Raw genomic sequence first — 22,891 nt, forward strand, 5'->3', positions numbered from 1 at the left:
TTTTAATTCCCGCCCGATGCCAGCTTAGGAATCCGTCATCTATCCTGCCCGGTGCAAACCTATGATTATTCCGTATTGGGGACCAAATTGAGGCCCCCCAACTCACCCCTGTGCCGTCTCCACTGCCCCCAGATCCTCAGTGTCGCCGCCACCACCGGGCTCGTGGTGTACCGCGTCGGCGGTAGCGGCAAATGTGCTAGTGCCCACGCATGGCGCCGCCTCTAATCTTTTCCACGCCACGCCCTCTCCCTCCATTACCCATTTCCAAATCATTGCCACATTGGTTGCCCAGTAATAACTACACAGGTTCGGTACCACCAGCCCACCCCTGTCCCGACTACGCTCCAGAAACAGCCTCTTGACTTTCGGGGTCTTACTTGCCCATACAAACCACATAATGCTCCTGTTTACTCGCTTAAAAAAGGCCTTGGGGATGAGGATGGGCAGGCACTGGAACACAAAAAGGAACCTAGGGAGGACTGTCACCTTAACGGACTGCACCCTGCCCGCCAGGGAGAGTGGCAACACGTCCCATCTCCTAAAGTTTTCTTCCATCTGGCCTACCAACCGCGCCAAATTAAGTTTATGCAGGGCCCCCCCCCCCAACTCCTGGCCACCTGAATACACAAATATCGGAAACTCCTCTCCGCCCTCTTAAGCGGCAGCTCCTCCAGCCCCATTTCCTGGCCCCTCGCATGCACCACAAAGAGCTCACTCTTCCCCACGTTAAGCTTGTAGCCTGAGAAGTCCCCAAACTCCCCAAGGATCCGCATGACCTCCACCATCCCCGCCACTGGATCTGCGATGTACAAAAGCAGGTCATCAGCATACAACGAGGCCCGATGTTCCTCCCCTCCCCGGACCAACCCCCTCCAGCTTCTAGATTCGCTCAACGCCATGGCCAGCGGCTCAATTGCCAAAGCAAAAAACAGAAGGGACAGGGGGCACCCCTGTCTCGTCCCACGGTACAACCTAAAATATTCTGATCTCCGCCGGTTTGTAGATACGCTCGCCACCGGGGCCTGGTATAACAATTTGACCCATCCTATGAATCCCTCCCCAAACCCAAACCTGCCAAGCACTTTCCATAGGTACTCCCACTCCACCCGATCAAAGGCCTTCTCTGCGTCCATTGCCGCCACCACTTCTGCCTCCCCACCCTCAGAGGGCATCATAATCACATTCAGGAGCCTCCGCACATTTGCATTTAACTGCCTGCCCTTCACGAACCCCGTCTGGTCCTCGTGTATCACTCCCGGGACACAATCCTCAATACTTGTGGCTAGGACCTTTGCCAGCAACTTGGCATCTACATTAAGGAGCGAGATCGGCCTATACGAGCCACACTGCAGCGGGTCCTTGTCCCGCTTAAGGATCAGCGAGATCAGCGCCCGAAACATTGTCGGGGGGAGAATCCCTTCCTCCCTCGCCTCGTTGAAGGTTCTCACCAGCAGCGGACCCAGCAGATCCACAAACTTCCTGTAAAATTTGACCGGGAACCCATCAGGCCCCGGGGCCTTGCCCGCCTGCATGCTCCCCAACCCCGTAACCAGCTTCTCTATCCCAATCGGGGCCCCCAGGCCTACCACCTGCCCCTCCTCCACTCTTGGGGACCTCAATTGGTTCAGGAACCCCCCCCCCCCCTAGCTGATGCGCCAGCATCTGGCTCGCCTTCTCCCCATATTCGTATACTGCCCCTGCACCTTCCTCCACTGGGTCTCAGCTTTCCCCGTGGTCAACAAATCAAATTCCGTTTGGAGGCTCCGTCGCTCCTTCAGCAGCCCCTCTTCAGGGGAATCTGCATACCTGCTATCCACCCTTAATATCTCCCCCACCAACCTCTCCCTCTCCGTCCTCTCTCTTCTCCCTGCCCTAATTGAAAATGAAAATGAAATGAAAATCGCTTATTGTCACAAGTAGGCTTCAGATGAAGTTACTGTGAAAAGCCCCTAGTCGCCACATTCCGGCGCCTGTTCGGGGAGGCTGGTACGGGAATTGAACCGTGCTGCTGGCCTGCCTTGGTCTGCTTTCAATGCCAGCGATTTAGCCCAGTGTGCTAAACCAGCCCCTGTTAATTGAGTTAATTCTCCCCTAACCACCGCTTTCAGAGCCTCCCAAACCACACCAACCAGTACTTCCCCATTATCATTGGCCTCTGTATCTCTGAATGCATCCCTGGACCCGCCCACAAACCTCATCTGGCAACAGTCCCATGTCCAAGCGCCACAACGGGCGCTGGTCCCTTTCCTCCCCCAACTCCAATTCCAACTCCACCCATTGCGGGGCATGGTCCGAAATCGCTATGGCCGAATATTCCGTTCCCTCCACTCTTGGAATCAATGCCCTGTTCACCACAAAGAAGTCAATCCGTGAATAGGCCTTATGCATGTGGGAGAAAAAAAGAGAACTCTGGCTGCCGGCCTAGCAAACCTCCACGGATCCACTCCCCCCATCTGATCCATAAACCCCCCGAGAACCTTGGCCGCAGCTGGCCTCTTGCCAGACCTCGACCTGAATCGGTCCAGTGCCGGGTCCAGTACCGTATTAAAGTACCCCCCCCATTATCAGGCTCCCCGCTTCCAGATCCGGGATCCGACTCAGCATTCGCTTCATGAACCCTGCATCATCCCAATTTGGGGCATACACATTCACCAGCACCAGCCGAGTCTCCTGCAGCCCACCACTCACCATCACATATCGACCCCCATTATCAGCCACAATGTTCAGCGCCTCGAACGACACCTGTTTACTCACCAGGATTGCAACCCCTCTATTCTTCACATCCAGCCTCGAATGAAAGACCTGCCCCACCCATCCCTTTCTCAGCCTGATCTGATCCACCACTTTCAAGTGCATCTCCTGCAACATAGCAACGTCTGCCTTCAGTCCCTTTAAGTGCGTGAACTCCCGGGCCCTCTTGACCTGCCCGTTCAGGCCCCTCATGTTCCATGTGATCAGCCGGATCGGGGGACTGCCCGCCCCCCTGCCGACTAGCCATCTCCTTTCTTAGGCCAGCCACATGCCCATGCCTCCTGCACTCTCCAGCCCCCAGGCGGAGGACCCCCACCCCGACTCTCCCTCTTACCTCCAGCTCCCCTTCGGTCAATGCAGCAGCAACCCAGTCCCCCCCCCCCCCCCGGCTGGAAAACTGTCTAGCCCCCTTGCTCCCCCCATTGCACTCCTGTAAGTCAGCTGACTTTTGCTGACCCCAGCCGCTCCCGCCTCTGCCAATGATCCCCCATTTAGATTCCCCGTCAAAGTCCCCCCCCCCCTCCCCTCCCCCTCCAAGTCGATACAGACACCCCTCCGGCACCACCCCGCCTTACGGGCCACGCCGCCCCCCCTTCTTTAGGCCGGGAAAAAAGCCCGCGATTCTCTACCTGCGCCGGCCCCACCCCCCTGCGGCGCAGCTCCTTTCTCCTGCAGCCTCTCCCCAATTCCCAACGACCCATGTCCTCCTGCCCTCCCTCCCCCCTTCAAACGTGAGGAGCGGCCCCTCCAAAACAATACCCACACCCATTAAAACACCCATATCACATCCAATCACCCCTTCCCACTCCCCAGCTTTCCCAAATCCCACAGCAAACCATTAGTCCAATTTTTTGTTCTGAATAAAGGTCCACGCCTCCTCCGGCATATCGAAATAATGGTGGCGGTCCTGAAAAGTGACCCACAATTGCGCTGGCTGCAACAGCCCGAACTTCACCCCCTTTCGGTGGAGAACCGCCTTGGCCCGATTGAATCCTGCCCTCTTCTTGGCCAGCTCTGCACTCCAGTCTTGGTAGATGCGGATCACCCTATTCTCCCACCTGCTGCTCCGTTCTTTCTTCGCCCATATCAGGACGCACTCTCTGTCCGTGAAGCGGTGAAACCTCACCACTACGGCCCTTGGAGGCTCATTTGACTTAGGCCTCCTTGCCAGGACTGTGAGCCCCATCCAGCTCCAGGGGCCTTGGGAAGGCACCCATGCTCATTAGCGTATTCAGCATCGTGGCTACATATGCCCCGATGTCGGACCCCTCCACACCTTCAGGGAGACCCAGAATGTGGAGATTCTTCCTCCTCGTCCTGTTCTCCAGGCCCTCAAACCTTTCCTGCCACTTTTTATGCAGCGCCTCGTGCCTCCACTTTCACCGCCAGGCCCAGGATCTCGTCCTCATTTTCAGAGGCTTTCTGCTGCACCTCTCTAATCGCCGTCCCTTGAGCCTTCTGGGTTTCCACCAGCCCCTCAATCAACGCTTTCATTGGGGCCAACACCTCTGCTTTCAGCTCCGCAAAGCAGCTTTTCAGGAACTCCTGCTGCTCCCGCGACCATTGCGCCCACGCTGCCTGGTCTCCGCCCGCCGCCATCTTACTTTTTCGCACCCGTTCTCCTCTCTTCTCCAAGATCACTCCTGGTCCACTCCATGCAGTGCTGGGGGAACCTTACTGCTGCCTTCCCGCACCAGGAATCGTCATCCAAGTGCCGCTGGGGCTCCTCAAGAGTGCCATATCCCTTATATGCATCCTATCCATGTATTTGTCGCGATGCCTTTTGAACGCCATCAATGTATCTGCTTCCATAACCTCCTCTGGCAGCGCATTCCAAGCACTCACCACCCTCTGTAAAAAGACTGCCTCGCACATCTCCTCTAAACTTTGCCCCACAGACGGTAAACCTATGCCCCCTCGTGACTGAGCCCTCCACCGTGGGAAAGACTACCTTCCCAGCCAGTCTATCCATGCCTCGCAATCTTGCAGACCTCTATCAGGACACCTCTCAACTTCCATAGTTCTAATGAAAACAGTCTGAGTCTATTCAGCCTCTCCACATGGCTAATACCCTCCAGATAATGCAACATCCTGGTAAGCCTCCTCTTCACCCTCTCCAAAGCCTCCACATCCTTCTGGTGGCCTGATCTGCTTCTGGGGAACTAGGTGGGTCTAGTGGACCAAGTATCAGTAAGGGAACAGCGTTTGTAATATCGCATCTAGGTTAGCTGCGGAAAAGGACAAGGAGTGATCCAGAGCAAGAATAACTGATTGGGGTAGGCCAACTTCAATGGAATGAGAATAGATCTAGCCCAGATAAATTTGAATCAAAGATTGGTAGGCAAAACTGTAATTGAACATGGAGCTGCCTCTATAGCTCGGGGTAGTCAAGGGACATTTGCATGGGGGGGGGGGGGGGGGGGGGGGAAGAGAGAGAGATAGAGTTTCATGGAAGGGAAAGAGAGAGAGAGAATAAGACGAAGCAGAAAAAGTATGATTATGTCAGATGGCAGAGGTTAACACAATTGAGGACTGGGTTCAAAATAGAACGGGAAGGGAAGAAACAAATAAGAGAAGCAAAGCAAGAGCATGAGAAGAGAGTGCAGCTAATATAAAAGCGAAGTAACAAAACTTCCCCCTTCTATTTTGAACCCAGTCCTCAATTGTGTAAATAGTAAAAGGGATACAAATAATGGGTGAAGTAGGGTTGATTATAGACCTAGAAAGTTACCCCACAAAAAAAGCAGTGCTTGATCTCTACTGGAGTATTGTGACCCATTTATGGGCAGCACGGTAGCATAGTGGTTAGCATAATTGCTTCACAGCTCCAGGGTCCCAGGTTCGATTCCCGGCTTGGGTCACTGTCTGTGCGGAGTCTGCACGTTCTCCCAGTGTGTGCGTGGGTTTCCTCCGGGTGCTCCGGTTTCCTCCCACAGTCCAAAGATGTGCAGGTTAGGTGGATTGGCCATGATAAATTGCCCTTAGTGTCCAAAATTGGCCTTAGTGTCGGGTGGGGTTACTGCGTTATGGGGATAGGGTGGAGGTGTTGGCTTGGGTAGGGTGCTCTTTCCAAGAGCTGGTGCAGACTCGATGGGCCGAATGGCCTCCTTCTGCACTGTAAGTTCTATGATATGATTCTGCACTCCATACTTAAAAGGCAAGAAGAACAATCTTAAAAATGCGTTTCTCTTTCATATTCTGTTGCTTAGCTTTTTTTTTTTAAATGGACAATTGCTGGGGCTGATAAAATGGCTGCAGCTGGTCACATGCTAGTAGTTCTGCATGATTCTATGCCAAGTCAATGGCAAAAGACCAACAATCAACCGTCTGGAACGTGCCTTGTATTGTATGAACATTCCAGCAAGCCAACACAAAGGAGTAAAAGGAATTGTGCAGCTCTGGACAAAGGTAGAGTTACTACAGTTCCTCACCTCCAATGGTATGCTAATGCTTCCACAGTTATCTGTTCAAAATACAATAGGTTTTAATGAAGGTCCTTAAAGGACTGAAGGGCTCAACCCGAAATTACCCTGTCACATGACCAAGACTGGAGTTGCCCGAATTGCTTTAAATTATACAATTTTTGAATACTGCCTCAGTTTGCAGTTTTGTTTTTTAAATTCCAATTAATGGGGCCATTTAGCATGGCCAATCCACCTAGCCTGCACATCTTTTGGGTTTGGGGGGGGGTGAGACCCACGCAGACATGGGAAGAATGTGCAAACTCCACGCAGACAGTGACCCAGGGCCGGGATCAAACCCGGGTCCGCGGCAGCCTTCAGTCACAGTTTAACCTCAAGAAGAGAACATCTGACTCAAGGCTAGCAGCCTGACTCTGATAATTTTTCTCAAAAGTCAGGTCTCCAAAAAGAATCCTAGATTTCACCTACAGTGTGAACTAATTCCCAGAATACAAGAATTCTCTGCTGCAACTTCAACTGCATCAACCAAGCTCTTAGGATAGGACAAAAATCAGGAATTCTGCCAGACAAAACCACCTGCAAAAATCTTCATTGGATGCTGGCTTACTAGACTTGACTTACATGAATTAATGCCAACACACCCGAGATTTTTTTTTAAAGAAACTCACAATTTGTAACTTTTTCTACCTTGTATGTTCACGAGTGTGAATGTATCACAATCTAGCCCTTGCGTTTTGAATATGGTAATAAATTATAGTTCTGTTTCACCTTAAAGAAGCCTCTGTGGGATTATTTTTAACATTGGACCTCAAACTGCGGCTTTGGAAACATACCATGGCCCATTTCAACAAGGGGAAGGATACCAAGGGAAACAAATGAAATTAGTAATTAAAAGCATCAGTCATCGGCAGAAGTGGGGAACAGTAATAATAACTCAATCCACGACGCCCTCATGTCAGTAAAAACACTTTAGAAAGGACTTGAAGACATTGGAGACAGTGCAAAAAAGATTCACCAGAATAGTTCTGGGGATGAAAGACTTCAGTTACATGGACAAATTGGGGAAGTTAGGGCTGTTCTTAAGAGACGGTTGAGAGGATAGAGGTGTTCAAAATCATGAGGGGCATGGAGTAGACAGGCAGAAACTTGTGTGAAGATGCAGAGGATATGAAGTTTTAAACAAATTTTTTGTCTTCATATTCACAAAGGAAAGGGAGATGGGGATATAGTAGTCCAAGAGGAGCAGTGTGAAATTTTGGATTAAATAATCATAAGAAGAGAGGAAGTGTTTGAGATGTTGGAATCCTTGAAAGTTGATAAGCCGCCAGGGTCAGATGGATTGTTTCCTAGGATGTTGAAGGTGGTCAGGGAGGAAATAGCAGATGCTCGGAGGTTTAGTTTCCAATCTTCATTAGACACAGGGGAGGTGCCAGGGGACTGGAGGAATGCAAATGTGGTTCAGTTGTTGAAAGTCTTATTGTACAGGAAGGAAAGGTCAATTATAGGCCAGTTAGTTTTACATCGGTGGTGGGAAAATTGTTAGAATCAATCCCGAGAGATCGGATAAACTCACTTAGAAAGACATGGACTAATCAGCGATAGTCAGGATGGCTTTGTTAAGGGAAGGTCATGCCGTACAAATTTCATTGAATTCTTTGAGGAAGTGACAAGGAGGATCAATGAGGGTAGTGCAATGGATGTTGTCTGCATGGATTTTATGAAGGCATTTGACAAATTCCCAGATGGCAGACTGGTCAAAAATGTAAAAGCCCATTGGATGCAGGGTAACGTGGCAAATGGGATCCAAAGTCGGCTTAGTAACAGGAAACAAAGGGTCGATGGTTGCCCTTGCGAATGGGAAGCTATTTCAGGTGGTGTTCACAGTGCTTGGTGTTAGGAATCCTGCTGTTTTATATATTAACTGTTAAGATTTGAATGTGGGGGGCAAGATTCAGAAATTTGCAGACAACTCGAAATTGGCCGTGTAGAGGATAGCTGTAAGCTTCAAAATAATATAGATGTGTTGGTGGAGTGGGCAGTAAAGTGGCAGATTGAGTTCAACTCGGATAAGTGTGAGGTAATGCATTTAGGGAGGCCAAACAGTAAAAGGGAATACACAATAAACAAGAATATACTGAAAGGTGTCAATGAAGTCAGAGATCTTGGAGTGCAAGTGCACAGGTCCCTTAAAGTTAGCAGTACAGGTAGATAAGGTTGTAAAGAAGGTCTATGAAATTCTCTTCTTTACTGGAAGAGGTGTAGAATACAAAAGTGAGGCTATAATGATGAGACTATATAGGAGACCTGTGAGGCCACAATTGGAGTAGTGTGTACAGTTTCTTTTAAATTTGAGTGTAGCCAATTATTTATTTTTCCAATTAAGGGGCAATTTAGTGAGACCAATCCACCTAACCAGCACATTTTTGGGTTGTGGGGGTGAAACCACGCAGACATGGGGAGAATATGCAAACTCCACACGGCAGTGACCCAGGGCCGGGATTCAAACCTGGGTCCTCAGCGCCGCAGTCCCAGTGTTAACCACTGCGCCACATGTCGCCCACGTCTGTACAGTTCTGGTCACCACAATACAGGAAGGACATAATTGCTCTGGAGTGTAGAGAGGCTTTACTAGAATGTTGCCAGGGCTGGAGAATTGTGGCTACAAGGAGAGAGATTGGAGTTGCTCTCCTTGGAACAGAGTAGACTGAGGGGTGACATGAATAAGGTATACAGAATTGAGAGAGGTAGAGATAGAGTAGACAGGAGGAACCAGTTTCCCTTGGCACAGAGTTCAAAAACCAGCGGTCATAGATTCAAGCTAAGTGGCAGAAGGTTTAGAGGAGAATTGAGGGAAAACTTTTTTACGCAGAGGGTGGTCCATGTCTGGAATTTGCTGCCTGAGTTGGTGGTGGAGGCAGAGACCCTAAACTCTTTTAAAAACACCTGGATCTGCACCGTAAGTGCTGTTAGCTGCAGCGCTATGGGCCATGTGCAGGAAGATGGGATTAAAGAGGGCACCTGGGTGCCTTTGTGTCAGCATGGACAAGATGTGCTGTATCGTTTCTCTGGTTCTATATTGATCTACGCAAGATTGTAACTTATTTCCACTGCACTCAACAAAGTTAATTTTATTTTGGTCATCTTTAATGATGCCAGGTTCACACCTAGTCACTCGAGAAAACCTTTCAAAAGGTTTTCTTATATAGACTATGGTTCAGGACATGTCTGAGGGGCAGTGAACCGCCACATTTTTTAAAGCTGGCCGAATCCATGAAAATTGCAGAGTACTAGGGTATGCCTATCCCCAGAACTCAGCCAACCAGATCGGGAGTGCTGGGTGTGGACTCCTGATCCAAACTAGCCCGCAGTCCTGAAAATTGGAAATCACAGGAATGGGGTTGGGAAGTCAGAAATTGAGACGCTCCCACAGTTTTAAAAAGGCTCCGGAGTCATGTTATGTTCTCTTTCAACCAAACCACAAACCTGGGGCCTATTAGATATATATTATGTCAAACAGTTACCAATCAATTTAATTAATGTAGGTCTGTTAATTAAACCAATACTATATCTAACTGGGGAACAGCGATAAGGTACCCCAACATTAATTTTATTCAGAATTCCTGGGAAAACAATGAAAAACTGAAATGCTGATTTGGAGAACATTGAACTTTCTTAATTCCTACATTCTCAGAATAAACATTTAAAAATCTAATACTGTTGCACCCTTAAGATACTTCATTTGTGTCGAGTTGAATATTCTAAATGTCAACATTTCTATTTTCAGTTCAACAGTATTTTGCAGGACATTGGGCAATATCATAATCCCATTTGGCAGGGATATGGCAAGACAGACAAGGAAGTTGTCAATCATAACTAATTAAGTTTATTTTTAAAGATTCAAAGAGTAAATCTATTTCATGCTATGCAGAGCTGAATAGTTTTTAATGCCTCAAAACAGGATTGGATATAGTTCCCATAACCAAAAATCAATAATATTACTTTTTGATAAAGGTCAACTGTGCATTGCCCACCAGAAGTAATCCTCTAGCTTTACTGCTGTGGGGAGACACATACCTCCACTACAAACTGTGTTGTCCCTTCATCTTGATGATTTGGTGAAGAAGAATTACTGCAAAACAACAGCATTTATGAGGCTTAGTTCCAACTTCACGCATTTTTAAATAAGGAAAAAGATTTTACTAATATAAATCTGTACTGCTAAAGTCCTGAATAGGATTCTTGACTTAAGCATTAAACAATCAGGACAAATGCTTAAATTAATAAAGGTTAATGCAAATACATTAAACTGCATCAACATCACTGTACCTGTCAGGAACACTGTAAGTACTGACTTGTCCAGAAGTAAATGTTGGTGTGGTAGAAGGACTGCTGTTTACGTATGCATTATCTGGCCAAGGAGAGCACTGTAGTAATTTAAGAGAGAGAAAAGATTAGGGTTTCAAGTTCTTTATAAGAGCATGGGAAAAGCAATCCCTAACAGATACAAATGATTTGTGGACTTATGCATGAAACGAGGGTGTAAAGCATAACTGAGAATTGAACATATTTCTATATGCAAGTGATAAATTGCCACAGATAGCCAAATAAATAGATAAATTGCCTGATTTGCTGAATAATCAGAAAATTTTAAATGAAGCATGTATTAACAAAAATAATGTACTGTGAAGAATATTGTACATTTAGTAACATGCTCGCAATAATCTTGCTGCATTATCTTAATTTCAATCAGAGGATGAGTTGAAACATAGAAATAACCTCAAGAGGTAATGAAAACACTATTTGGTAGTTTAGTTTCCGGATGATATGACTTCAATATAATTTAACACAGAACGATTACTTTAATTAATTCTCTTGCACACCACAGGGTAAATACTATAAACATAACTCCTAGTTAAGCCATGTTAAGTAATAAGTTGTTTTCATCACACTTATTTTCCTCAATTTCTACAGATTTTGGATTAGACAGATAATGTTGATATTAGTGTAAAATAGAGCAAGTAGATCCACAAAACTCAACTTGAAGAGAAACATAACTTTTTGTTTAGAAAGGAAAAATGTATCTTCACTTCAATGCAGAACAGCAGTGAAATGATATGGATCCACAGATCCAACTAAATTAATGATTAACACAAACTAGGCAGCATGAATCACTCAAAAATTGAAAATTAGTTGAGACTAGGGTCTCAATTTACAAAGAAAGATAAATGAACAAGACTGTCCTGGGAATGGCATGTTGCCGTTCGCTACCAGGAATCAAGTTGGAAGTTAGTTCCACTTGCCCATTTTAAAGACATTCCATCAGTCCAATTCCACAAAACTACATATAACTCAGCACAAAATTGCAATATTGCTCAGAAACTACTAGAACAACCATTCTAAAATTGGAATCAAAGGAAATTATTCAAATATTTTGGATCTAACCTAGAAGTAAAAAAAAAGATCAACTCTGCAGCACTTCCTTTGTCTTAGCGAGTACAAAACTTCAAATATAAATCAATGAGTTGGACTACACTGAAAGTTTAGGTGTGTAAACAAAGAACAGAATTGTATTTACATAAAACCATATCACACTCTCAAAACCACTTCAAAACCAGAGAATTATTTTTCAATTACCTCATAGGCATGTATGGAAAAATGGTAGCAAGATTTGCAGACGGCAAAAAATATTTAACAGCCAATTAATTGGTTTCATTTTTGTAGTATTGAAGGATGACTATTGGTCAGGATGGGAGAACTCCCTACTCTTCCTTGAGGATCTGCCTGAACAGGTTGACTGTTTGGCACACGTGGCGCATCAGGAAATATAGTACTCCCTCTTGTAGGACTATTGTGCCAAACTTTGGCAATGAGCACGGGTCCTGGAGTGGGAGTGGAACTCAACCATGTGACAAAGAGAAAATAGCTACCAATGGAGACAAAACAAGAAAATCTGAGAACCTCCCCCTACCCCTCTTCTGCCCCCCATCCCCTCGCCCACCAAACCAACCCCTTCCCTGCCAAGGTGAACATAAAAGATTCTATACTTCCACAAGTCACTTCAGCCAGAGAAAACATTATGCAGCATTGTACAAAGCAACTTTTCAAGAAAAGGTAAGCAATATAGAATCATAGAATCCCTACCATGCAGGAGGCCATTCGGCCCATGGAGTCTGCACTGACCCTCTTCAAAAAAAGGCCACCCTACCTAGGCCCAACTCCACCCTATGCCCATAACCGCCCTCCCCTATGGGTAATTTAGCATAGCCAATCCACCCAACCTGCATATCTTTGGACTGTGGGAGTAAACCGGAGTAAACCCATGCGGACACGGGGAGAATGTGCAAACTCCACACAGTCACCCGAGATCGGAACTGACTCGGGTCCCTGGACCGGAGGCAGCAGTGCTAAGCACTGTGTCACCGTGCCGCCCCATTATAGGCTCTGCTCCAATTTATTCTTAGAAGTTATTAACTATAGGAGGATGGTGATAGAGTTAATTGTTTCTCCCTGTTTTTCCTTTGCTCTGGTGCCTTCCTGTTTTCCCCCCAATATACTATCGGATCCATGAGCAACAAAGATCTCCCATTATCTGTCAATGATGGAAAAATTAATGTTACCAAATTTTTTTCTTTTCAGCTTTAAACTAACAAAAGACGCATGTAATCCTAGATTGTGAAACCCTAATGTAAAGATCATTCTCTTAGTAACTGGTGGCCAAATGTTGCATTCATTTTCAGCTCCAAAATAAATTACAATTAAAATTATTGCCAGACTATAATAATGGCACACAAAAAACATCTGGAGAAATGCTTCTTCAATTATGGTATGAACTATTCTGTGCAGATTCTCATTGGTTTTCATTGCATCTTCATTCTAAATTAAAAATTGAAAGGTAAGATAATGCAGCTAAAAGGAAGGGTGACTATGAAAGTACTTGAAATTTATTTTAAATAAAGAAAAATTATTAAACGCATCCTAAATTTAACATTTTAGCAAAATGGAAATGTTCCTACTACATAAAGATCTTCATGTACATGTCTCCAGGACATCAATTAAATGAAGTATGCCAAAGCAATTCCATTTCAAACAGTCACTTAAAGCTGGCAAGAGTTGCCCACCCACACAGAATCATGCTCCTCACCGAATACATTGGCCCAAATCTTGCCATAAAATCAATGGTGAGTTTGTATAACAAGCCATCATTAGTGCACAAGTCCACCAGCAAGTTCAGCCAAGAGATATGCCACGGGTTGTAAATTGACAATTTACACCACTCAATTTGCCTCGTCCTCCCAATCATGAACTTGCTGCGTTTTCACATGAATTAACTATTTAACTTGCCACAAAATGTTACTGGACATACTTTACTGTGCAAGTACCCTTTTAGCAACATGACACTGAAAATGCAATGCCAATCAACCATGCTAGCCCGAAAAGGGAACAAAATGCTCTGCTCCAGCAAGATTTGGACCACCAAATCAAAACTTGCAGTCAAAAAAACAGCTTTGCGAATGGCACTTGGCAGTATTTATAGGCAAATGGTATATCAACTTTGGATGAGTAACAAATGCCCCAAAGATTGCACCACTCTGCTGCTGCCTGGAAGAATGGCACTCTGCCCTTGACTTCACCCATTTCTTTTTAAATTGAACATGCTGCATTTTCCCATAAAACTACCCACAGAAGTTGAATCTAGTCATTGCAAACAGTACCCTTTCAAATGACTGCCAATCAACCCCTCTGACATTAAAAATTATTACAAGTGTAAGTTCATTCTTTCAGGTTTTGTATTTTTCGGAGCCATTTTAAAAATGTCAAGTTTTCTTAGTTCTCCCTCGTCTCTCTCTTCCAGCATGCACCCCCCCCCCCCCCCCCCCCACCACCTAAATCCAAGTTTTCTTTCTCTTGCTTTATTTTTCCTTTTTGTATATCATTTGGCATTGAATTTAGCCCTTTTAATTCATCCTTCTTCTCAGTTCTTCCTGGGTTTTTTCCAAATCCGTAAATCTCAATGGTTAAGGAAATACCGTTATGTGCCCTGTGCACATGTCCCATATGTACCTTTTCCCTTCTGGTGCCATCATCAGCTTTCACTTTGAGCAACTTTGTGGGCAAAAACATTGAAGGGTGAAAGGTCAAGTCTAACTAACAGCACATATAATTGGACACCTTGCATCAGCAAATACTGGCCTAGCATTTTGTGGACTTGGGAAGCACTGAAGCAAACCCTCATTACTTTACTGAAGCAAACTTGCAGGACCAGATACTTCACGGTTCTGCAAGCTGAAAGGAAAACAGAGTTCTGAAAAAAGGCAAATACATTTATTATTTTATTCTGTACAAACCACTTTCCCCTTTAAGCAGCTGTTCTTGAAGTCCTATTTGAAGTTTTGAAAAATCCATTACAATATCCTATAAAGGTCTCACACCAATTAAATCTCTGAATTTGAATCATCTTCAGTATACATTGTTTGGTTTCCCAAGCATGTTAGCCAGGATAAGCTAGCAGTGTGTTCAAGGCTTTAAAAAGCTATCTCTTCCGAATTCAGTAACGACTGGAGGTTAAGTGAAAACTTGTACTTATTATTACTTGTTCTTGAAAGCTGGACGGTATCCATTCCTAGTTACCTGGAGAACATCAAGGCTAGACCACATTGTTTGAGACTGGCGTCATATGCATGAAAGGTTCCTTCCCTGAAGGACTTGGGTGAACCAACTGGATTTAATGAGTTAGCCAGCAGTTTTTTGGTGCCAGCTTAGTTGAACTCAGTTTCCCTATGCTGGAATCTTAACTCATGACCTGGCGCTAGTCCAGTACCAAAACCATCAAGCTGCTATCATTCCCGCCACCCTGAACCTTCATTTCTTTTTTGTTTGAAATAACGAAGGCAGAACAAAAGTTAGTTATTGCTCAAGACAAGATATTAGAGTAATGCTTTGTGACAGCTGTTTCAAACCTGGAGTTTGTGTTCCAGTTTGCTCTGAATTCTCCATGAAAAGACAGCACTGAACAAGTTACATACACACATAATAAATTAAAGAGCACCCTTTCAAAAATGGGTATTAAAAAAACTTTTAAAACCTGCTCAAAGAACATTTTAGCTATTCTGAGGTAGAAAAGGATTAACAGTGCAAACAGCTGACAGCATTTGAAAGGTGAGGGGGGAGAAAAGCAAGTTGACAAAAGAACAAAATTCTAAAGCAAAAGGAAGAGGCATAGGCCAAGTAGAACACAGTGTTCAAAATGAAATACAAACTTGAATTAGTCTACTATCCACTCATTATATTATGCAAAATGTCTCACTGTTTTAGGCCACAAAAACCCATGTATGTGTGTATATTATATGTACATATATATATGCACATACATACATATAATATATATAATATAGATATATGAATCACAGGTATATAGTGTTAGTTATTTTTCCAGCAAAACATTTGTACTATATTAAACAATTCATGAACAACTTTGAGACCTCGCATCAGTACTTTTCCCTTGAACAATCCATCTCAAACTGCTTTTGTGCCTGCCAATTAGAGTATGTAAAATATGAAAATTAAGATGACTTGGATTAAAAAGCAATGTACTAGAAAGATACATTTTTGTGGCCTTTGAGGAATTAAGAGCTTCTGTATCAAGTGTTAGATTTAGGAGGATTGAAGCCTGAAAGCGTTGACGGTTTTGCAAAAAAATCCAAACCAAGTCCTTTCGTAATGTTACATGTTTTAAAAGCTAATCCTATATCTAACACTTTGATTTTATTCTTGCACAAGCGGTCTTGTACAACGAAAAGGTAAGCAGAAGTCCTTACACTGCCTCGCTTTACCAGAGAATCACCGCAGTCTGCTGGCAAAGTCCGCTTGGTGGACTTTTTCTGCTCATGTTCAAGTGCATCTTCAATAATAGGCTCAAACCTCATCTGGACAGACACCAAAGACTAGGATCAATTTATACAGTAGATCATGAAATCATGAGCACAACACCTAGCAGTGTAAGCATTTCTTTAACATTAACCATTTTTCTAGAAATTCAACTTTCATGTGGAAAAGACAATCCATTAGGACCTTCAATTTATTCTTCAGAAGCCATCACCCATATAAATATTTAGCAGTCCTCCCTTAACTCAGAGATATAACTCACTCAAAAGTCTAGCATCGACAGAAGATATGCTTTTTTTGCATCTGGTTTGATTTTGGCATAGTTCAACATAAAAATACGTCAAAACAAAAATGAGAACATCCCAAGCATTCACTTCAGGTATGTCGGTATTTGTGTCTAAGTTTAGATTTTTAATTTAAAATGTTTGATGTCTGGATTCTAAAAGCATTGGAAAGAAATTAGATAAAGCAGAGTTCATTTTGAGTTAGAGTTCAAAATCTTTTTTGCCAGCATTATGAATATTTTGAATTGCCAAGATAATAGAATAACTTCACAAATCAGTGATGAAAAGCATATTTTCTCCATGTTCCACTGATGGAGTTCAGTGCATCTTCGTTGACACACCACCATAATTAAACTCTTAATTGTTCTATATTTGAATTAGAATTGCCTCCACTCTTGGGTTTAAGTTAGTTGTAAACTCTTCCAGATCATTGTCCACCACAAATCATCATCTGGCCAAGTAGGGAAAAGTCCAAGCCTTGTAATGTTTAAAATGGCTGTTGATACTTGAAGTGTAGCCCACAAGCAGGCATGGTTGAAACAGGGATTAATGAAGTGTCAGGGTTTTTTTCTTTTCTAAAAGCACTTCTCTTCCATTCAATCCATCTCAGGCCCAACTAATCAACAGGTTTTGATGCATTGAGGTCTAGGCCAGAGCTCTCAGGCTTAAACACATATCTCTCTAGTATACAGTCCAAATTTTGTTGACTCCCGAGTTACCCAGTGACTCGACAGTGAGAATTTTCACTTCTTTTAGACATTATTGTTTCTGCAGACGTACTTTTCTCAATTTGGCTAGATATGTAGTGGAACACAGTGAAAACAATAGTTAACATAACTGCAAGTTAGCATTGAAAATGTAAAGTGGAAGTGTGGAAGCCAATTGTCAAAGCCGTAGGAAGGCTATTATGAAAGATGCTGAATATCAAACCTACAAATTATTCAACCTGTTCGAGAAGCCTAGTAGCGCATTTCTTTATGCGTCCATCATTTGGTCCTCATTTACTTGCTTCTTCAAAGTAACAATGATTTCAAATAAACATCCACTAGACAGCCAACATCAAAGATACTAGAATATACTTTTTCAAAGTAGGTGAAGTCACAAGTGGAGATAGAACATTAGTAATACTTTGGAACCTTAAAACCAATAGTGAACTCCTGCAAATTAGATATGGTAGCTAGAATATTCTCAAAGTTTCAGAATCTTTAGTTTTAAAATCACATCTTTACAAGACTCTTCATTTTGAGTCATTTTGAAACAATTACAATAGCATAATAATCACAGCTTTTTAATCTCCAAATTCAACATGAAGATTCAATGCGAACAATAAACCAATTCTCAACTAACCCAAGGATAAAGCAATAAGAATTCTCATACTTAACATTATATCAACAACCACTAGAGCGCCTATCTTTAACTACTGGATCCTTTATTAACTGCCATCTCAACCCAAGTGCAAGCATTTAATCAAATTATCAATTAGGAAGTTGTGTCACCCTTTTTAAGCCATTTCCAGTATGTCACATTGCATGCACAGCAAGGCCATTCACATGATCTGGGTGCGCACAAGTAACTTGTGCTCAGAAACTTCAACAGCTTCTCCCTCTCCAGCAGCTTCGACAAACTAGCCATCCCTCCAAATCCAAGACAATGACTGATAAAATGAAGAAAGTAAACTTCAGTGTATTTCAGAAACGTCCTTTACAAACAAATATAAAAATGAACCACGATTTGTTCAATGCTGGAAAGACATATTGCTTCTTCCTTGCTGTTATCAACATTACAGTAAAAATTCCTTCCAAAACCCCTGCAGAAATTGTGTGCCCTGTTAAAACTGATGGATATTAGATGCAGTCACAGAGGAGTTGATGCATATCTATAGCAACGCAGGTCAGCCATCTTTTAGTACAATTAATTGTCACAAAATAAGTTTCAATTGTCACAAGTCTGACTTTCCTACTCCAAAACTGCCTATTATAACAAAGCATTTTCAAGGCTATTTTGCACTGCAGGAGATTGTAATAGATTTAAAATAAGAAAAATAAAGTAAAAAGTATTATGGCATAATTACAGTGAACATGACAAAGATAGGAAATGAAGAATATCTTAAATCAAATGGTCAGGTCAAAATAATAATTGGCAAGGAGTACAAATGAAAGATAAATCAATGGATGAAATTTGTCTAAAATATTCACTCAATCAAAAAACATGCCAATTGAGTTTTAAGTATGTGTTTTTCAAAATCAGGCTCTACAATAAAATGGCAAAAGATATCATAACAAGTCAGTACACTATAATTTAGTACGATTACAAATGCACCAATGACACAAAGTTATGTGACTATAGGGGAGATTAACAGCATTCAGCAGGTGGCAAAGCTATGGTGAATGTTTTTAATGTCCATATAAATGTACAGCAATAGATGTTGGAACAAGAAATAAAAGTACACAATTAATCCATTCAGCAAGGTAGGAAAGGAGAGAGATTGGAGTGTCATTATTGACTGAATTCATTCAAGAATCCTGTCAACGTGAAGCTGTTATCACCCTGGTTAACCAAGCAGTAGGCTGCAACTCTGGACATTTATCTGTGAGTCAAAGCAAATTATTTTAATCCTGCACAACTCAACAGTAACATATCAAGTATAGTACATCCCAGAAGTGGGAACCTGACCTTGCAAAAAAACTGATGTACTGATAAAGAGTTCAGATAAGAACAAGGACAATTATATGGATTAAAAGACTTACACCCAGTACTATGCTATATTGATAAAAGCCAATGTTAAATTGAGCCTGCATTGCATCAAATAGCCTGGCGCAGGATGTTAGTTGGTAGTTTATTTTAAAATGTGCAAATATATGAATGGACCCACTTCATGCACAACACACTTTAAAAAAAGATTCCTGCCTGGTTTGATTTTGAATGGGCTAAAAATAGCTGTCCTGGGTAACAATTGAAGCCTCAATGTTTGTAGGCTGGCAGGAAGGGGGAATTCCATTGTATTGTGAATATCTGCTGGGAAGTATATGTACAGGATCAGATGCAGCAGCAATGGCCTCCATGATGGAAGGAGGCACTATCTAGATTAGTGTCTGAAGAACAGCCACTAGGGAAAGGTACAACCGGTTGCCAGTAGTCAAGAATTCATTCTCTATTGATTCGCACCTGCTGAACAGGGTGAAAAATGACTGAAAAACGGCTCTCAGAAAATAACTTGTTTTCATAAGAGACAAAACGATCAATAAGTGGTGTGACTTAGATATTTAAAATGCTAATACAAAGTTGCATATGCACAAAGGCATGCACTGAAGACTGAAAACAATTTCAAGATTTAAAGCTTCAAAAGGGTTTTTTTTTTTTTAAAAAGGAGAATATTGCTACAGTAGTTAATGTGGTGCAGAGTTCCAGAAAAATCTCCAACACAACTTAAAAGTCAATTATCCAGATAAATGTTAGAAATTGGATGGAAAAATGCCAGATAAAAATAATCATCTACTTCTATGTAGCACAATGATCCTACACAAAAGATTAATGGGCCATATTGTGAAGAATGTGTGTGTGCGATTAAAAGATATTCAATTTTGCACAATTATTTCTTTTTTAAATAAATTTAGAGTTCCCAATTCATTTTTTCCAATTAAAGGGCAATTTAGCGTGGCCAATCCACCTAGCGTGCACATCTTTGGGTTGTGGGGGCGAAACCCACGCAAACACAGAATGTGCAAACTCCACACGGATAGTGACCCAGAGCCAGGATCGAGCCTGGGGCCTCGGCGCCGTGAGGCAGCAGGGCTAACCCACTGCGCCACCGTGCTGCCCTTGCATAATTATTTTAAGAAATTGGAACAACGTATCCTCCAGGACAGAGTTCACTAAAGGGTAAATTGAATATGATCATTGAAAAATGCAGGTCTGAATTGCTTTATAACTTTCATGTCCTCACTACTTTAATCAATTACATTCCCACTCCAGGACAGGATTTGTTGCATTTAATGGAGCATGGGAAGGCGAAAACAACATTTACGGAACTGGAAGAAAAAAAAATAGAAAATGAAGAAAGTGGAGTAAAACAAAAAGCAACATTGGAACGCCACTGCACTTTTTTTTGGAAAATTTGTCAGCTTGCATGAAAGACAATGGGTGTGATTCAACGGAAAGATTTCCCCTTCCAGGACCCCCACCCTTACCACCCCTTAACTTCCCAGAGGTCCCTACTTACCTGCCATGCACAGCCCCACCCTTCAACCCCCCCCCCCCACCCTCCTTTCATGGGCATGGCCCCCCTCAGCCTCTAGCCTTGGCAATGCCACCCTGGCAGTGATCCTGCCAGCTTGGCAACGGCACCCAGGTACCTGGGTGGTGCCAGGGTGGCAGTGCCATGGTGCTTGCTTTCCAGGGGGAGGGCCAGGGCCCCACCCTGCACTGACCCTGACCACCCAGGGTCTCCAATAGCCCAGGATACCCCTCTCGCCCCACTCCCAGTGTGTCGTTCTGCCTGTTCCACGTTTGTGTGGACCAATGCTGAACGGGGCCAGGCTACGATCTCTCTGGGGAGGCCAGTAGATCCCGGGTAAGTTCGCCGAAGTAGTTTTAAAATTGACTTCGGCGCGGGTCCCACCCCTTTTGGGTGGGGTTCTGACTCCAATGCCTCGTGGGACTTGGGTAGATCCTGCAAGGAGTGAAATCTGCCAGGAAACCTCTCCCAGCATTCACCGGCCGCACCGCGCTTGAGCGAGAGCGCAACGCAGCCGGTGGATCGCGCCCAATAATTGTGGGCTACATATAAATCAGATTGTCAGTGCAATTTTATACAAATTTTTCCGGTGTATTTGAGAAAAACTGCTGCTGTGCTACCTGCATTCTTATTGCTCTTTTCCCTTAACCTATACTTTCCTGTATTTTACCTCTGTTAAGATAGTTGTTTCATATGACGGTTGATACTTTTCTTTTTCTTGAGCTGTTCGCTTCTCCATTTTCTCTCTATCGGTTTTCTGTTTTCTGTCTGCACCTTTGGGCTAGAAAAACAGAGGAATACTGAAATCCTATAACTCAAAATTATGGTAGAGAGCTATTACAAATAGAATGCATTAAAACCGAAGCTCAAGCTCTAGATCGACTCAATGAGCAAATACAGCAAGACATACATAGTGGTACAAAGTTGGTGCCAATTTTAAGCACTAGTTCGTGTTGAATGCACTGATCCCAGTTGAGGTGATGGGGACACAATAACTTACCCAAGTTCTAGGAAGGGAAATAAAGATTTGCCTCCTGAATTTTTAAAAAATCACTGATCCTTAAAGCACATCTATGGAAAGATATTTTCTTAGCTTCATGAAGCCCTCTCCACAATTGAACAGTCTGCCAAAATTCACTCTGGACTCACCCATCAAAAGAAGCATTTTAAAGCAGCATTTTATAGCAGCATTTTAGGAGTGCCAATGTACCAGTTCCCATTAAATCACCTCACACAACACTTTAGGCAGACAGGAAAAAAATGGAAAATTGCCAAACTATTGAAAAGTTTCACATCACAGGATCCACAAAATGACAGTCCTATATAAAAAGCTACACAACAATATACAAGGTTCCAATTTACTCAAACCTTTACCACAGAACTGAAGGCCATTAGGGACAGATTCCTATCTTGGAGAAGATTATCTGTGCAAATGTCAGCAATATGAAGATGAAAAGAAACAAAATAGAAATGAAGTCTTGGGCACTGAAAGGTTTACAACTTGATTAAGCTTCCATTTCAATGTATATATTATTCCCGTAACAGCCTCCGAACAGGCGCCGGAATGCGGTGACTAGGGGCTTTTCACAGTAACTTCATTGAAGCCTACTTGTGACAATAAGCGATTTATTTCATTTCATTTTTTCATATAGTCAGGACCCTCAAAAATCAGGATTTGAAACACTATCTGACCAAAGCAAATGCATGAAACTCACTGCCGGTGGGAACTTTGAAGACATACTTTCATAGCAGGAATAAGGCATATCAGGAATTCAAAAAATAAAAAATATAAATGTTTTTCTCTTGGTGTAAGTTTCAAGTAATGGTAGGATAGCTTCTCAATTCTGGGTGCTCCAGATTTACAAATATTTATTTTTGCAACTACCACCATTTGACAAGTATACTCACTATCCATAGAGGTTTGCCAGAATATTAAATCACCATTTGTAATATCTTAAAGATGCAGTGCGGTAATGTAACATTAAACAAAAATGTGTCACGCAGTACCTTGAAAACTTTAATTTGGCAGCTGGCTGAATGAAGATGGTCTGTATACTCTCCGGTTTCATTTTCCTTGAAAGTATCTATCTGAATCCTGAATGGAACCCCCTTCTCACCCCCATGTTTTCTGGGAGTAAATTCTGTGCTAATGCAATGTACCTGCAAGAAAAATGTGACGTTCCTGGGATTAAAATGTAATACATTAAAAATAGTTAAGCTGCAACAAACTGCACAATAACATTTCTGGACTTTTCAGTAGATAGAGGTGTCCGGTGTCTGTGGATAGTTCTTGGGCACCCATCAAAGTCTGATAGCTC

The 22,891-nt window shown here is 43.1% G+C and overlaps 1 protein-coding gene across 5 annotated transcripts in view; it reads right to left on the reverse strand.

Annotated features, from left to right (window-relative positions):
• Window positions 1–22,891, reverse strand: part of LOC140385290 (upstream-binding protein 1-like) — a 150,391-nt gene that overhangs the window by 43,100 nt on the left and 84,400 nt on the right. For 4 of the 5 annotated variants that reach the window (XM_072467290.1, XM_072467288.1, XM_072467292.1 and 1 more), the window contains 5 exons: window positions 22,581–22,733; window positions 21,244–21,354; window positions 15,989–16,096; window positions 10,500–10,597; window positions 10,248–10,302 (listed from right to left, as the gene is read on the reverse strand). In XM_072467290.1, coding sequence (XP_072323391.1) covers window positions 10,248–10,302; window positions 10,500–10,597; window positions 15,989–16,096; window positions 21,244–21,354; window positions 22,581–22,733 — 525 coding nt within the window. The remainder of the gene's footprint in view (window positions 1–10,247; window positions 10,303–10,499; window positions 10,598–15,988; window positions 16,097–21,243; window positions 21,355–22,580; window positions 22,734–22,891) is intronic. The other variant, XM_072467289.1, reaches the window with a different exon arrangement.

The sequence above is a fragment of the Scyliorhinus torazame genome, chromosome 11 (genome assembly GCF_047496885.1).
Source record: "Scyliorhinus torazame isolate Kashiwa2021f chromosome 11, sScyTor2.1, whole genome shotgun sequence".
In the NCBI taxonomy this organism is placed as follows: domain Eukaryota; kingdom Metazoa; phylum Chordata; class Chondrichthyes; order Carcharhiniformes; family Scyliorhinidae; genus Scyliorhinus; species Scyliorhinus torazame.